Raw genomic sequence first — 17,782 nt, 5'->3', positions numbered from 1 at the left:
AAGGTGTTTCTGAAATGAAAAAGTTTAGGAAATGAACATTATAAATATGACAAATCTTGTAAGATGAGTTACTGTTGGTATATCAGAGTTATCAATTCCAGTGTTGTCTCTCAATGGGGTAGCATTCCCCCTGAGGGAGCAGATCTGGGACTGGGAGTCCGCCTAGAATCATGAATACTGCTGGGTGGGTAGGTTGAGACCATGGCCAAGTGTACCTTTACCTAGCAATGATTAGTGCACTAGTTGCTGCTCTTCCTGAACTTGGAGGACCTGGTTAGAGTTACTCATGCCCGCATTATCTCTGGTTGGATTACTACAATATATTGTACATGAGACTGCCTTTGAAACCCACTCAGATTACCTGCTCCAACTTGAGTCTCCACCTCAGGAGATCCTTCTGGGAGAACCTGCTGATGGTGCCCAGTTTTGTGAGGTGAGGGGAGCTGAGGATAGAAAGTGCTGTTTCTCCATCATGGAGACAATTTTCTGGAGCACAGTCCACCAGAAATGAAACTGGCTCTCTTGGTGACAGTTCTCTGGAAATTGGAAAAATTAAGGAGGGCCTTTTCTGGAGGGCCTTCATACAATGCTTGCTCACTTCTGGCATTTCTTCTATTTATTATTCTGTACTGTAACTGTTATTATTTGGTTTTTCATTTTAATGCATATTTTGTTGTGTATTAAGTTGTCTAGAGGAGTTTTTCTTCAGGAATGTATTGTCTCCAAAACCATTGATTCTAGTATTATTCTAGTGTTGGCCGTGCAGATGGGCTAAAAGTGTTGCCAAGATTTTATTTTATTTTATTATTTTATTTCCATTTTGTACTTGCCCATGCTCAGAGAGCTACCTTACAGCTAAAATGAAGGCAATTGGAGAAAATGCAGTCTCTGCAAAGACAGTTTTAGCAGTTGAAATTGATAAAGACACCAAGATGAAGATATCAATGACTGAAATTGTTCTTCCCTACTATAATCCCCAACAGATTACGATGAACTATGGGCTGTTAAGCAATTGAGAACTGAGAATGTTGGCCATAGGCAAACAAACAAGAAACATGTTTAATGTTTTGCCTGTGGAGTCAGAAACTGTGAATGCTGGCTCTTGCTTTGGGGTGTGTATCAAACACTGAGAATATAAAGTTTGGCTTTGGTTTCTAATGGGGCGTAGAGGCAAGGAGTATAAAACCTGGCATTTGTGCCTTTGGATCTTTCTGACTTTAGCGTAATTCCTGGCTTTGGTGCCTGGCAAGTTGTCGTTTTTATTACTATTTGCTGGCCAAATGCATCTGGCATTTGAAATGTATTTAAATAATTGGAATAAAACCAGGAGAAGAAAAAAGGCTAAAACTGATTTCTTACTGTGATCCTATAGCGTTCCCGGCCCCTCTCTGCCAGTGATGCTGAGATGAAAAACCTCATTCCCTCTGCAAAAGAGAAAGTAGCAGGAAGGCATGTTGGCTCCATGCTGGGCCTCTCCATGGAAGAGGTAAAGCAAATCATTTATTTAATTATCAAATTTCTACTGCTGAGACCAAGCAACTCCATAAAAACTCTGGGCAGCGTACAATGTTAAAAAACTGATTCAAAACAATATAACAAATAAAAAAGAATGATAATTGTCCAGAAAGAGCAATGAAACACATAACCTGGATACAGAAGTTTCGCATTAGAGGCCCACCACACACCCTAATCCAAAACATGAGAAGGTTTGTATGGCCCATTTAAATGAGGCCAGGGTGGAGTGTACAAATCTTGTGTGTGTGTACGTGTGTGTGCGCGCGCCCCCGCACATGCTCTTCCAGAAGGCAGATGCTGCAACAGAGAAGGCTTGAGTCCTGGGTCTTATCAGATGTTTAATGATTGTTTAATCGATGGGAACTTAGCCATGTCAACTTTGTCCAATCATACAGCATTGGCAGAAATTTCAGGAGACAGACAATCTCTCAGAGAGCATCAAGCCTGGTGGGACCCACATGCCACAGACTACCAACATCCCCATACCAACATTGACTGGAACCTACTACAGAGAAAAGATAACCACTGCAGCATTCTGCTCCCACTCCTAATCCCTGTAGCCAGTCCAGAAGAATACTGTGATCAGTGGCATTGAATGCCACCGAGAGATCAAGAAAAACAGACAGTTGCACCACCCCATTCCATCTCTTCCAGAGGTCATTGGCAAGTGTGATCAATGCTGTCTAAGAACTGTGCCGTGGCTGAAATCTGATTGAATAGTGTCTAGATAATCCATTTCCTCCAGGTCCTCTGAAGCCACAATCCAATTACCCTCTTAGTAACCTTCCCTAAGAAGCGGGGGTTGGAAACTAGATGGAAATTGTCCAGGACTGTTGGGTCCAGCAATGGCTTTTTGAGGAGAGAGCATACTGTATTCAGTCTTTGCACATAGTGGTTATATAAGTGAAAGGAGAATAATTCTTTTTAGTTGGTGTATTTGGTAACTAGATATCTTTGTCAGACTAAGACAAGCATCTTGGAAGTACAGCGGGAAGCAAATGTCAAGGAATAAAGTATCAACCCTGTACACTGGAATTGTTAAAATTGGTCTTGTAACTAGGTGGTTGTTTATTTACAAGGGTTACATTTATATACTTTAGCATGTGTTGAGGAATCTCAGAGCTTTCTGTGAAATGAGATTCTTTCCTGAGGTTAACATTTTTGCCCTAGTGACTTCCATCCTTCCTTCTGGTTTTAGATAAAAGTGTTGCGCCGAGTGAAGGATGAATATGACAGAAGAGGGGGGTTCATTCGTATATTCCCTACACCATTAACTTGGGACGTTTATGGGTAAGGAAAACTTAAGAAATTGATCCTGTTATCTTGGAAACTGTAGAAGACATTTAGGAAATAAATGATATGAACGCTGTTTTTTTCCTATGTTCATACTACCATTGATTTCCACATTTTAAACTGCATTTTCAGAGCATGTCTTCAGTATTCTAGTACAATAAAAGCTTACTGATTGTATCTTTGCATGACCAATATCCTCCATTATTAGATACTATGTCTTCCTTGTTTAGGTTTTCCTCCTCCCAGACTTTCAGACTGTAGTTTTTTTCCCTCTTGTTTTTCATAAGCTTTGAGATTTTCTTTTGCTCAAATATTTTTCTTTTTAATGATGAACTTTAACTCTCCTGCTCTTGATTTCTTAGGCCTTTTCTGGAACATAAGACAACAATGAACTATATGCTGGCTACTCGCCTTTTCCATGAAAGGTAGGAAGGCTGTTCTAGGGCAGAATGTACAGTGAGGCTCCCTTTGTGGGAGAGGCAGTACGGTGGCCGTAGCTCTTTGAAATACAAATGTGGCTCTGTAGGTTCATGCAATGAATGCATGTAGTCTCCATTGTATTTAAAATGTAGCATGAGACACAAAACAGTGCTCAGCAGGAGATGTTTAAAAATCATGTGTTCGTAAAATTATAAGCATCAGTGTTGCTGGATGTCCTTGACTGAGTGTATTAAGTATATGCAAATAGGCAGATATGGGCAGAAATGAAATTTAAAAAGTAAAAATCAATAGTTGATTATTCACAGTTCCTCATCTCCTTATGTGGCTATCAAAAATAACTTTAAAAAACTAAAACAAAACTAATTCCCTTGCCCCAAATTCCTTTCTTGCTCACCATCCCCAGAGAGCAGTGACAACACTTCTTTACAAATAGAGCCTTGGTCATGCTGAGTGAAGGGATATATCTGTTCCTCTTTATTTACTTCACTTCTTAGTAACTTCTTTTTTACATCACTGTAGGATGTGTGTCTATCCCAGTCTTTTTGTACATCAGTGCAGCCGGAGTTTGAAACCACTCTAGGCAATAAGAGTTACAACACTGTAATGTTCAAGCACGCTATATTTGGCAGCACATGGCAACTGCAGTTATCAAAAGAACAGCCATGGTAGCAGCCTGGGGAAAACTGGGATATTGAAGGAAAATAACATTGGGAGATAGGATGTGGATTGCACTGTGTACCTTGTGGGTCAGAAATTACATCAGTGAGATAAAACATGTAAATTGAGTCTAAGAAGCTGAAATACTAAAGAGAGTGCTAGAAAGTATTAGAGGTAAATAAAAGTGAACATAGAGAAGGAATGCTTATAAACATAGTACTGAAACTGTGTGACAGATAGGAAGATTTAACTAGTTGAAGACTGCTGTTTATAAGCTGAGTAACTCACAGAATAATTCATATGTAAATAAGAGGAGGACATTCCCAAGAACTTAAGAGTTGGCTTTCTGGAGCAGAACAAAGTATTTTAAATCCACAATTTTTCCCAACAGTTGGCTGTCCAAATGCCTCTACAACCTCACCACTGCACTTAATTGAATGTCTTCTACTGTTCTGTTAATTTATTTAGTTCAGTGGCATTTTATTTGGAGTCTTTATTAAGTGCCAGTATTTGGGTATTACCAAATATTCTGGCTACCATGCTGGTCACTTCTGACTTCACATCAATTTAGTGAGGTACCATTATTCTATCATAAGCTCTTATGGTATTCTACCAATGTTTAAATTGTTTTTGTTTTGTTTTTACAGACCTGCATTAGATCTGTCATTTTATCCAATAACTGCTAGGTTTTTGTTAATGGCCTTGAACACAATTTTTTAGTTTATGGTTGATCTAGTATTTTATGAATCCTCAATTTAACAGCCAATATGCGTAAAATTGTGAATGACATTTTATGCATGAGTGAAAGGACATTATGCATACATAAACTGGGGATTAGATTGTATCTGGAGACTGCTAAACTGAGGTCCTATAAATTGAAGTATTACTGTATTCTAGTGTTCTTCAATTACAACAATTTCTAGAATTCCTAGCCAGCATGACTATTGTCCATGGAACCTGGAAATTCTTAAGAGTCCATGCACCAGACTGGGAAAAGCTGATGTATGTAAATGTGCTTCTCCACATGAAAATTGGACAAAGATCAAATATAAAAGTATAAAACCATTTACATAATATACATTTGAGCTACTTCTAGATTTCCTAGGTTGTACCCAAGTATTCTGCATCTAGGAATATTTGTACATTAGAATACTTTCATCTGAGAACTCTTTTTGATGTGTGATTTTTCTTAGAAACTAGTTTGATATAATTTTTGAGCCATGTCTCCCATTGCTGATATGCTAGGATCAAAAGTTCAGTTTTTGTTTTATACCTTAATGATATAATGAACAATAATAATTATTATGTAATTCATAATTACGTAATTATGTAATTGGCAGTCTGTTGTTAGAAAGACTACAACATTTCCTTTCTTTTTTTTTGGTATTAGGATTTTGAAGAAGGAAGCTGTCTTAACCAAAGTGGTTAGTTGGTACATTCAGTCCAGTGTTATCTACTCTAAGTGATGGCAGCTTTCCAAAATCTCATGCAGAAATTTTTCCAACTCTCGCTGCCTGAGATCCTTTTAATTAGAGGTGCCAGGGATTGAATCCAACCATGTGTAATATATGCTGTTCTACGGAGCTGTGTGTTTACCAGTTGATTGCACATGATAGGCTATTTGTTCCTCGAGAACACTGTGTCCTACAGTTGCTGCTTGCGGATCTTTTTTTGGAATGCATTTTAGGATGATTACCCACCAATAGTGCTTCAGCTGATCCCAACAAGAAATCCTTCCCACTTGCTGCTAGGTTTAATATTAATTTCTAATGAGGAAAAAAGTATTCCTAAAGGGGCAAATGACCGAGTGGCAAGATTGATTGATCGATTGATTTATAGAAAATTATAGAAATGAGGGTGGAAATAAGACATTTCAAAAAACATATTTGCAGTAAACATTTTCAAAATGCTTGCGTTTCAGACACCTTAACAGGCTGGTGTTGTTTCAGGGCACCATGTGCAAGCAATTCATAGTATAGAATTGTTTTGTGAATCTAAGGTAAAACCCATGCCAGTGGATCATGTCCTCTAAAATGGTTAACCTTATGGAATTATTGTGCAACTTTTCTGTCATATTCTCCCCCACCCCACTTCATCCCCAGCAGTAGTGAGCCAGGAACCAAGCAGTACTCTGATACCATTAAATGCCCATTTGCTGCAGTATTTTATTACCCATAACACTTCTGCCAGGTAAATCTTGAGATTTGGCTCTCAAGATAGTTGCTGGAGTGTATGAATCTGGCTGTCGCACCTGTATACTGACTGCTGAGGCATGCTCACATTGAAATTATTCAGCAAATTAATGGAGGACAGATCTATCAATGATTATTCATTTTGACAGTGAAGATGCAATGGACATGTTTATGAATCCTGGAGATGAAGAAAGGGTAAGGATGTAAGAGCAGCTGTGCTGGGACAAGGCTCATCTTAGTCCAGCATTTTGTTTCTTACAGTGGTCTGTCAAATACCTCTGGGTACTCAAAAGCAGGAGATGAAGAAATACCTCTCTCTTGCCATTATTTCCCTGTAACAGTTATCTGGAAGCATGCCATCCCAAGCCTGGAGCTGAGATTGAGTCTTCAAGACCCATAACCCTTGATAGACCTATGCATCATCATGAATCTACTATGAGCTTTTGATTTCTGCATTTGCTGTTTTTGAAAGCACAACATGGACATTATTCTGATCTAGCAAGAGAGTGCTAATTGTCTGCAATTTGAGCTTAAGCTGCCATTTTTATTAAACAGTCTAGTTTTTTTAACAGTATTTTTATAAATTTATTGTGCTTTGAGATAAATCTGTCATGTAACTAACATAATCACTTTTTTTTCTCTATAGAGGAGGTTCAAGGAAAGGGCCAGTTCCTAGGCGAGCTCGGTAAGACTTGAAATGAGGCTTCTGATGTTATGCAAGGGATTTCATTATTTTGTAAATGGGGCTTCCTGAATAGTTTATTTCTGTCAAGAAAAGTACATGAGCTGTACATGAGACCATAGCCACTTGTAGTTTTCTCCAAGTGTTCGAGATGATCTATAGAACCTTCCCAAAAGTTGCTGTCAAGTTGCAATTTTAAATGTGGTAGGGGAAAATGATTAAATACATGAGGTCTTAATTATATAATTTTTGTTTTCATCTTGCCCATTTTTTTTGGAATAAAGCACTTAGCAAGCTACTGAAAAGTTTGGTTTAGTGTCAGCATTAAAAATGCTGTGCTCCAGTTGTAAATTAAGTTTTATAGGCAGTTCAGACTTGTATTTTAGGAACCTTTGAGTTGGTGGTTTGCATTTGGATGAAGTGAGTAAGATGTCCATTTCTAAAATTGATATTACTCCTTCCTTGAGTTAAACATTTGATGTATGGATTTCCTTGTAACTGATACTTTTGAGAGTGGTCCACAAACCTGCCACCCTCTTTGTTTTATCACTTTTTATGGAGGAACAGGGTAGAACCCGGTCCCATAAGATTTGATGATGGTGGCAGAATGCCACCATAACGTTTGGTTTAAAAAAGGTGTTGATTCACTTTTCAAACCCTAATACATTTTGTTTCACTTTTCTGGAAAGCTGAGGTCCCACTCTTGAGAAAAATTAGGTATAGGTAAGTAACTGTTGAAACTCTGATTTGGGGGCTTTAGAAGTGACTGTACTGAGTCCATTTTTTTTTCTGGTATAGGCAAAATGGGAAGATCATTTAGGTGTCTCTGGACATTGGAAGGAAGGTCATGGAGGATTTTCTCTGTTCCTGTTTTTTGCAGTTTAGCTCTTGCTGCAGAACTAGGTCTGGACATTATGGATTGCAATGCTCAGCTTCATGCTGCTTTGTATGAGCGGAAACTCTTATCACTAGAGGTTCGAAAACAAAGGCGACGTTTTGGTAAACTGAGACCAGGAAGATTGTCAAGATTGTCAGGTACGTACATATCCGGCTTATTTTCCTATATTATAATGTGGATACACAGGTTTAATGGAAGAAAACTATATCTTGTATGTGTAGATGTTGTATTTGGAATCTTAAAAAAAAGTCTGCATGTTTAGATTTCTTGTTTGGCTTATGTGTTGCTATTGTATAATCCATAATTACCCCTGTAGAGATGTTGTAAGTACAGCGTTCTACTTACGAACGCCCCTACTTATGAAATTTTTGAGATATGACCAGCTCCGGCCCCAAAAATTTACCTCGATGTGCGAACTCCGCCTCGAGGTATGACCATTTTTCCGCCCTGACACGTGGTCGGCAGCCATTTTTCTGTCCTGACACGTGGTCCGCGGCCATTTTTCCGCCCCTGACGTGGTCCATGGGCGTTTTTCCACCCCACCGCGCAGTGCGCGGGCGTTTTGCCGCCCCGCCGCGCCCATGACGCGTGGCGCGCGGGCGCTTTTCTGCCCCTGACGCGTGGCGCGCGGGCGCTTTTCTGCCCCTGACGCGTGGCGTGCGGGCGCTTTTCCGCCCCTGACACTGGCGCGCGGGCGTTTTGCCGCCCCGCTGCGTGCTGCGCGGGCACTTTTCCATCCCTGACGCCGGCGCGCAGGCATTTTGCCGCCCCGCCGTGCGGCGCGTGGGCGCTTTTCCGCCCCTGATGTGTGGTCCGCAGACGCCAGAATGGATTAATGGTAATTACATTGAACCTTATGGGAAAATTTGCTTCGGGGTGCGACCAAATTCAGAGGGCGGAATGGATTAACCGTATTTACATTGAACCTTATGGGAAAATTTACCTCGACTTGCGAGCAACTTGACTTGCGATCAGAGTCACGGAACGGATTAAGTTCGTAAGTAGAGGTACCACTGTACTGAGTGGTGTGCATCAGAGCCTGATCTTTTTTTATTCAGTTTGCTAAAATGTTGAGAATTGGAAATATATTGACTCTGACAGGGACATCACAATCAGCCGATTTTATCCTCAAGTCAGAAACAGAATGTGAAGAAGAGGAGGAAATAGAAGATGAAGAACTAGAGATATGCCAGAGTGAAACAGCTGACTCTCTCAGAAATATGCAGGTGAAATTTAAGCCACAGTTGACAGAGATAGTGAAGCCTCCCCACCAAGGGAAGTTACCAAAGGACCCGGAAGAGAAGCCTATAAATGAAGGGGTGCCTCTTCAAGACAAAGTGGAACCAGTGCCAAAGAATGCTGATCTTCCATTTAATTTGCTACAGATTCTGCGAGAGAACAGGAATCTAAGGTAAGAGAGTCCATGGGATTGATTTGGCTATAAAAGCTAAGGAGAGACTTGAAATCTGGGATTCCTTGTCTGCCTGTATCATACTGCTGGTTTCACTGGGGTATGTGGTAGATGGCTAGAAAATAACTGAGCTGTGGTAGAACATCCAGAATGTCTAAATATGGGATAGAATAGAAGATGGCACCGTAGATCCATGGTGCATGGATGGCTACTAATATTTTTGTCAGCGATTTTCCACTTTGAAGCTATTAACTATAACTTAAAACAGGAAAAGGTAAATGTATTGGAAAGATATATATGCATCTGAATATTATTTGCATTAGATAAATATATATATATTTACCTATATATATATATATAGACTTGTAACTATTTACTGTTATAATGATATACTATGCTAAGTTTTTTATTTTGTATTTTTGCCACTTTTTCATAATAGCACTTTTTAATGTTTTCTTCTTGATAGTGTATTATTATTTTTGTGTTTTTCTTTATCTTTTTTGTTATTAATTAAAAAGCAATTAAAAAAATATTTTAAAAAGCAGGAAAAGGTAATCTGCGGCTTCTGAAATCCAGTTTTTCTGTCCTCAGAACTCCCTCCAGCTACTGTTACTGAAAATTAATAGCATAATTTCCCACCATCTTGAAGTCCTCAGTTTCCCCAAACATTCCCTCTGACTTAAGGGAACTTTAAGGTTTAGAAACAAAGAACAGGTATGTTGTAAACAATTTTGATAGTGATTGTTCAGAGCCAACTCCAGGCTTGAAAGTGGTGTTGAGATGCTGTGACCAGTAGATCCTTTACTACTAATCTAACACCCAATCTTCTGGCACCTTTGGTGGAGACACTTGAACAACCTCTGCCTTACTCTTTTGGCAGGGGACTTACTTGGCTGCTGAATTCATGCAGATGTTGCCAGATTCCTCCTCACTAGGCAAGCTGTTGCAACAGTGATAGTAAATGTCTGGAAGGCTGTTGAACAGATGCTCAGTTCCTGTTGTCATGCAGCTACTTAAAAAAAAAAAATTCTTACAGTGCAATACCTGAGGTCCAAAAAGTATTTGGAACCTGGTTGTATTAGGATCACAGCATTCCCTTGACTTCTGGTAAAGATTGGTTGTGACTCTGGGGGTCAAATGGTGCTACCACTCCCAGATAAGCAAGCCAGTTGAAGGAGCTGGAGGCTAATAATTATCCTAATGCTGGCAGTGGTGGACATGGTAAAGATGATATTGGTAGTGATGTAGGCTTTCACAATGATGAGCTTTCAGGCTGAATGGTCATGGTCTAGTTTCCTAGACCAGTCAGAAATCTACCTACACAAAGAACCAATCAGTAGCCTGGCTCAAGGACAGGCTAATCAAGAGCAGGCCCTGTTGGAATTTCTCCAAAATGGATCAGTCAGAGATGAGGGACCAGTCAGGGACTACCTTTCTTGGACTCCCATGACATAGACCAATCAGAGATCAGCTTGCCAAGTTCAAATACAAGACCCCAGTTAGTCTCTGTTCAGTTGCCTGCGATCTGCCAAGAGGTACACTAAAAGCAGTTCACCGCTTCTCAAGATGCCAGCTACAGCTGCTGGTGAAACATAGGCTCAGTAGAAAACTAGACTATGGCCATTCAGCCTGAAAACTAATCATTGCTTGATGGTACTGATGGATTGTTCTGGCAATTGGCAGCTTCCTGCCTTTGTTGGCTTCTAATGCCAGTCTTGATTTGTTACTGTCATGCACTGCTTAAATTTCCCAGATGCATCTGGTCACTTGTAAGAAAGACAATGCTGTAGTAGTTAGATGTTTGGCCTACTAATACTTCTAAAATGTTCTGTGTTTATAGATGTTTCACTTTTCTTGCTGCTATTTTCTCTGATACAAAAATTAACATAATCTGCCCAGTAAATTGTGTATGGAGAAAGTTTGTCCAGAGCCGTTTTTCTACTCACAGCATCTTATTTAGAAAACATTTTTCTTTCTCTAGGATACAAAGCTAGTGTGAGAGCATTTCATACTATCATTCTCTGCTACTGTCATAACCTTTCACTTTCATCTCACGATTTGAAAAAAAAATCACAATTTAAATATAGTTTTTGCTTGCTGTTTTGGTATTAATCTCTAAGATAAGTGAGTATCCAGAGAATTCAACAAACTTTCTTGAGCTTGTTCAAAAGTTTTGACTGCTACATTCAAATGGAAAAATAAAAATATTTCAGCTGACACATTATATGGAAAATATATCCTCATGTTTGAGATCCTGGAAAATCTTAACTCCCCACGTGTTTTTATATATTTATCTTCCAAGTTGGATCCAGACTTAAATTATTTGCACTTGGGTCACATGGAAATCGAAGGGATTTTAGTTAATAATCAGTAACTTTTCACATTAACCTTAATGGAAATAAAGGATGACTGAGTATAGATCCAGCTTTTATGTACAGAAACTCATTTCCTGTCATCTGGTTTGGCAACGTTGGAATCTCTTAATTTTGATCTGTAGGTTATAGAATTTTCACCTTATAATTTGGCATTCTGTTTTCTGCAGTAGTAAAAATATGTGAATGGATATTGCAGTTGGTTAGAATTTTAGTTCCCACAGAATGTCCAGGACTATATAGAAAAGCTAAGCATGCATGCATGCATGCATTCATTCATTCAATTTGTATAGCTGACCATCACACATTTGTGACTCTGGGTGGCTCACATAATTAAACAGCCAAGCAACAAAATCAATAAACAAAATACAGTAAAAACAATAACCCATTTAAAACCAGATTAAAACCAAATTAAATCCAGAAAGCATAATAAGCAGGTAAGTGCAAGTCATGTGTTAATCAATATAATGATCCAGCAGGCTTGGAGCCATAACTGGATCCCCAGACACATTGACAGAGCCATGTCTTTAGACCCTTTTGGAAGGCCAGCAGGGTCAGGGCCAATCTAATCTCCAGGGTTATGATTTTCCAAGGGCGGGCGCTGTGGCAGAAAAAGCTCTCATCCTGGGTCCCATCAGATAAGACAAGATGGGGCTGAGGAGTATTACTTGTAGACCATTGACAGATTGAGGACAATCACTGCCAACATTTCTACAGAAGTAGATTGACAAGTCTGTGTGGCTGAGGCATTAAAGGTTTTGGCCATTAATCTAACTTTTACTGCTTCATTTTTTTGAGGCAGTGTAAGCTTAATTTGTGGAATGAAATATAGAGAATAACAAAAGAAAAATATGGGAAAATTTAAAATAATCGTGCTCTTGGCTGACATTCATTGCGGAGCAGTGAAAATTGTATTAAAAGCTTATCCTCTCCACTTAGTTTGAATAACATCCATAGTTCCCACAGTGTTCAGAGAGTAATTAATATGCAGCAAACGTCTGGATTTGCATGAATATGCTGAGAAAGTGCAAATGTTAACTTTGCACTCAGAGGTTGTTTTCGAGAGAAGAGTTCTCTGTCTTAGACTTGAGCTCATCTTCCATATTTATTTTGGAGACATGGAAGTTTTGGCAGTATGGAATTTCAGTTTGGAAATTTGGAAATTCGATCCTCTTCATTTGCAGCCCTGTGATACAGTTCTCCAGTTTTACTGGATTAATCAGACTTCTCCAGTTTGATTCAAATGAAACTGTCTTTGCTGATCCAGATTCTAAAATATTTATCTCCTTCTTAGCAGCTAATAATGGCTAGCAAAGGATCTCGGAGACTAAAAGCTGTATTTTGATGGCTGCTTTTACCTCTCTTCTTCCGCAGCAAAGTTCAGGCTCGCAGAGCTTTCTCTGCTTACCTGCAGCGTGTCCAGCTGCGCCTGATGAAAGAGGCTGGTGATGAGGTCCACAATCCAGTCTGGGCTGCCAAGGAAGATGAGCAGATGGTAAGAAATGGTGTGCTTGCCCAGTTCTTTTCAGGAAGGGACCCAGCTGTTCCTACTCAGCATTCCTGAATCATAGTCAGTATGAAGCTGATTCCTCTCAGCTAGGGCTGAGCAAAAATGCTGAACGCTTAAGCATTTCCAATGTTAACACATCTTACCTCTGTGAGCAAAACAATTTGAATGCCTCTCTTTGAACCAGTGTAGTTTATTGATGTGCAAAACAAGTAGAAGTGTGTTTGGAGTCTGACAGAGATAGGTTTAGGTGAATAGAGCATGGCTAAAGTGGTAGCCAGCTTAGATTGCTATATTTTTGCATTTAGCTCCCCATTGCCTCTCCCTAAACTATGTATATAACTTGGCTACTAAGCACATCTTTGAGTTGTTTGCTATTTCCTCCAATCACAGAATCACTTTGTGTATTTTATATAAAGCACTGGATTTATGGCACTTAATGAGATTGCTCCACATTTCTAGTCTTTGTCTTAGCCCAAATGGAGACTTTGCGAAAACAGGCAGTGCATATTGAGCCAATCTAGCTCATAGATTAAAAACCTTATGTCAGAAATAAGGAATAATCAGTTTGCCTCAGTGGAAAATGTTACCCCCACTCTTTCCAAGTGGAAAATTGAAACTGGCTCTCTAAGAGCTACTTTGTCTGCTCTGCTGTGAAAAATAATGTTTAAAATAACAGTTCAGACCAATCTAATATAATGCTAATGAGAGGTAACTTGTGAAATGTAATGGTTTGGCTATGAAACAGTTCATTTACATGTTTAGTAGGGCATCTAGCCAAAAGTAAATCCAAACTGGAGACAGGATGTGTTTGAAATAAAACACCCATAGCAGGCAGCTTGCTTAATATTCACTTTCCAGAGAGGGTGTTTCTTCCCTTCCATTATCTGGTGACAAAGAAGGAAGAAATAATATTAACAATAATGCACTCCTTAAAGTAGGATAGTATGACCAGAAGTGGTGGCAGATGATGAAAAACAGTGGCAAAAGTGTACCTAATCAGTATGATATGCCAAAATCTGCTACCCTTTCAGATATGTGCTTTTTATCTGTGGTGAGTTCCAACAGCAATAGACTGTTATACAGTAAATATACAGTAATTGTATACGCTTTAAAAATGATTTAGAAGATTGTTTTAGAACTCATGTGAGCATATCTTCTCTCTATTGTTTCCACACAAGCCTGAAGAAAAGGGGCTGGTTTAATGAATTGACTCATTAAAGCAGCTGTGAAACTTAATGTGAAAATTAAAGTAGCTGTGTCTTTTTTCAGACTGTCATGGAAGCCTGAAGAAAAGATAGGGTACTTGAATGAGCATAAGGGAGGTGCCATACAAGTTCTGAAGCAGTTCTTCCAAGTCACATTCAAAGCATAAAAATAGGCAGTGTTAGAACACTTGAACTTCACACATTCCACCCTTTTGTTCACAGTTTCTTCTTTACAATACAGTTTCTCTTAAACAAACTTAGATACACTTTTAATGAAGTTGGATATGTGGATTCTATCTTCAATGTTGTTTCTTAATGGCAGGAGCTGGTGGTTCGTTTTTTGAAGCGAGCAGCCAGCAATCTTCAGCAGTCCTTGAAGATGCTCCTTCCGAGTCGGCGCCTGGCTCTCTATGACCGTAGGCGCATCTTAGCTCACCAGCTGGGTGAATTCATCATCTGCTATAACAGGGTGAGTATTGATTATGCCAGTGGAATGCTGCAGCAGCAAAGTACTAATTTTGAAGTTGTAGAGATCATCATTCTATTCTTTGCTTTTATGAATCTCATTGTATTCAGTTAGTGCACAGCAGCAGCATAAGTCATTCATGCTTCTACTTTTCAAATGTCTACTGTAATGATGGAGTGATTTTTTTTTCATATAACCTGCAAATTATTTATGAGACACAACTGACTTCTGGAACTCACAGATTGTAATGTCAGATCTGCAATCCTGTTTCAGGTATTGCAGTGTAAAGCAGAAGATTCTTCATTTGAGGTTTTGGTTTTCCTTGCTTCTTTGTAATTTGGCATAAATAGGCAGCTCTAAAATGTGCAGACATGTATTAATAACTTTTTTGAATGACTAACTGATTGTATACTTAAGGAAATAATTTTCTAAAGCACCTGTTTCCTTTGACAAACTACAGGTAGTCCTTGCTTAACAAACATTTCTTTAACAACAGTTCAAAGTTACACCGGCCTCAGAAAAAGTGCATTATGACCTGTACTCACACTCATGACCATCACAAACCATCGCACCACCCCCTGTGGTCATGTGATTGTGATTTGCAACCTTTTTTACTGGTTTTGTTAAGCGAATCACCATGGTCATTAAGTGAATCATGTGGTTGTTAAATGAAACACATGGTTATTAAGTTAATCACGTGGTCGTTAAGCGAATTCTGGCAAAAAACGTCCATTGGGGAAGCTGGATTTGCTTAAGGACCATGTGATTCGCTTAATGACCATGATATTCCCTTAACGACCATCGTAAAAATGGTTGTAAAATTGGGTATGGTCATGTGGTTACTCACTTAATGGCCGCCCTGCTTAACGACCAATTTTATGGTCCTCATTGTGGTTGTTAAATGACTACCTGTAGTAATTACCTCTGAAATTTTTATTATAACAACAACTTTGACAGGAACTTTCATTTATGTTTTTGAAATATAAGTGAATTAGTTTACTAAAACTAATTCAGATTCATTGCCCCTATAAAGAAACTAAATTATGACAGTTTGAAACTATTGGTCAAAATGTGTTTAGTCATTTTGCTATTTTTTTTTTTTTTTAATGTGACTATGTTCTGGTAGAAACTAATTTGAATGGCCAGGGTTGTTTAATAATAGGTGAAAGTAGAAGATATAATGACTGACTTAATGTTTTGCAAGAATAATACTTATTACCTCAGTGCTCAAAATTCTTGAGATGCATAATAAATTCAGTACTGGGTTTCACTGACATCACTAATATGTTCCTCAGTACAGTGGTGTCTCGGGAGGATGGAAGAGTAAGGGGAACAAATAACATAAGTGATGACATCACAGAAATGCAATAACTTAATGCACTTGTGTCTGACGTCACAACAGAAGTATGCAATTGCAGTGTCATTGACATGTTTCATTGTGCCATTGTTAATGTTTCATAGTAATTTGTTACAGATACCACTTATTCAGTAATTATTTTTTTATCACTTTATAACCTCCATAATTAACAGAACTAGAAAAACATCTTTATCCACAAAGTTATCTGCTTAATTTCTGTTAGCTTGTGGATGCAAAATAAGAAGTACATGCAAAATACATGCAGAGCCCTGATAAGTTTCACAGAGGAACAGTATTTTGCTCCTCTGACTGGAAAAAACTAGATTTAAACACACCCGTGGCAAGTTCTGTATCTACCTGAAGTTGTGCTTCATTCATGCTGGGAACTAACATATGACGTTTGAGTCCTGCAGAAGAAGCTGGTTACTTTTGATACTTTTTAGAAAGATGTATACTGGCCAATAATTTGGCTTGTTACCACTATGTTTTTAAGCAAAAAAATGGTATAGAAATAAACCTTTAAATTACCTGACTCTTGAACCACAGTTTTTATTCTATAGCGCTAACTTAATTTAATTGTGATAACTATATGTATATTTTAAATGTGGAAATTTTGTCTAAAGGCTTCTTGTGTTGAACAAGATAACCAACCTCATTTCATGACTGAAGTTTTTTATTCTGTTAGTAAAGAAAACTTCAATAGAAAATGTATTTTTGTTCTATGGGCTAAATCTTTTTCAGTTGCCTTTGAACAATTTTTATCATCTAGATCCAATAAGTAGTAGCTTGATATTTTTAGTGCACAGGAGAGAAGTTGAGATGATATAATGGAATGTTTATATTCTTTGAAATTCATGTAGATTAAAAACTAGAAATGTGGGCATGCTGCTTGTAGGCACCTTGCTGATGCTGTTGTGTGGGCTTTGCAATGAATATCAGTAGAGTAGCTATTCATGTTTTAAGGATGTTTGCACTGAGTACCCTCTTTCCCAAGTACTCCTGGAAGCATCCTATTATTACATAATGTATTCATAGAAAGGCTGGTTTGGGAGATTACTCTGTTGTTGCTGATTTTTAGGAAACAGATCAAATGTCTCAGAAAAAGATAATGAAGAAACAGGAGGAAGAGGAAGAAGAGGGGGTAGATGAGGAAGGCTTTCATGAATTTGTCACTAAGGCAAGGTATGAATTACTCTAAGGCTTTTAGAACAATAATTATATTGCCTCCTTTTGGAGACCAGATTGAAACTTCTTGAAGGTATTGCTTTTTTATTCTCCATATGCCAGACCATTGGGTATTTAGATGGATAGAAAAGATGAAATTATTGTACCTATCTCTGTGTTTTTCATGAATGCTAGGCAAAACATTTCTTGATTCTTCAGACCCAGAAGAGGTCTGCTTTATATACCGAATTTATCAGCGTATAACATGCACAGGTGTATAACACGCACCTTAATTTTAAGAAGGAAATTTGAGTAAAAAAACTTAAATTTAAAATAAATGACTTGGAAGCAAAATAAAGGGAGCTCTGAGGTTTTTGTTTATTAATATTTATACCACTTATAAGGTAAATATGTAATATGAAAGAAAAAGGACCTCTTTGAACGAAGAGAGCTCAGATGGCAGCACGAGCGATGGGGAGCAGCGGTTTTCGCTCACTCACCTGCCACTCACCTCCTGCTCTGCGGCGCTCAGGTGGCAGCACAAGTGATGGGGAGTGGTGGTTTTTGCTCACTTGCCCGCTGCTCACCTCCTGCTCTGCGGAGCTCAGGCAGAAGCGTG

At 38.6% G+C, this 17,782-nt stretch overlaps 1 protein-coding gene across 12 annotated transcripts in view; it reads left to right on the top strand.

Annotated features, from left to right (window-relative positions):
• Positions 1-17,782, top strand: part of TTLL5 (tubulin tyrosine ligase like 5) — a 158,608-nt gene that overhangs the window by 49,095 nt on the left and 91,731 nt on the right. For all 12 annotated transcript variants that reach the window (XR_015796951.1, XM_088145304.1, XM_088145302.1 and 9 more), the window contains 9 exons: positions 1,373-1,486; positions 2,714-2,805; positions 3,171-3,233; positions 6,745-6,783; positions 7,661-7,815; positions 8,780-9,089; positions 12,836-12,956; positions 14,499-14,645; positions 17,078-17,181. Coding sequence is in view for 11 of the 12 variants with exons in the window: in XM_088145304.1 (XP_088001430.1) it covers positions 1,373-1,486; positions 2,714-2,805; positions 3,171-3,233; positions 6,745-6,783; positions 7,661-7,815; positions 8,780-9,089; positions 12,836-12,956; positions 14,499-14,645; positions 17,078-17,181 (1,145 nt within the window). In the remaining variant the exon portion in view is untranslated. The remainder of the gene's footprint in view (positions 1-1,372; positions 1,487-2,713; positions 2,806-3,170; positions 3,234-6,744; positions 6,784-7,660; positions 7,816-8,779; positions 9,090-12,835; positions 12,957-14,498; positions 14,646-17,077; positions 17,182-17,782) is intronic.

The sequence above is a fragment of the Python bivittatus genome, unplaced genomic scaffold (genome assembly GCF_059951505.1).
Source record: "Python bivittatus isolate LINGU-HERP-01145 unplaced genomic scaffold, Pbiv_v1 ctg000480_np1212, whole genome shotgun sequence".
NCBI lineage: Eukaryota > Metazoa > Chordata > Lepidosauria > Squamata > Pythonidae > Python > Python bivittatus.
This window is presented reverse-complemented; position numbering and strand designations above follow the sequence as displayed.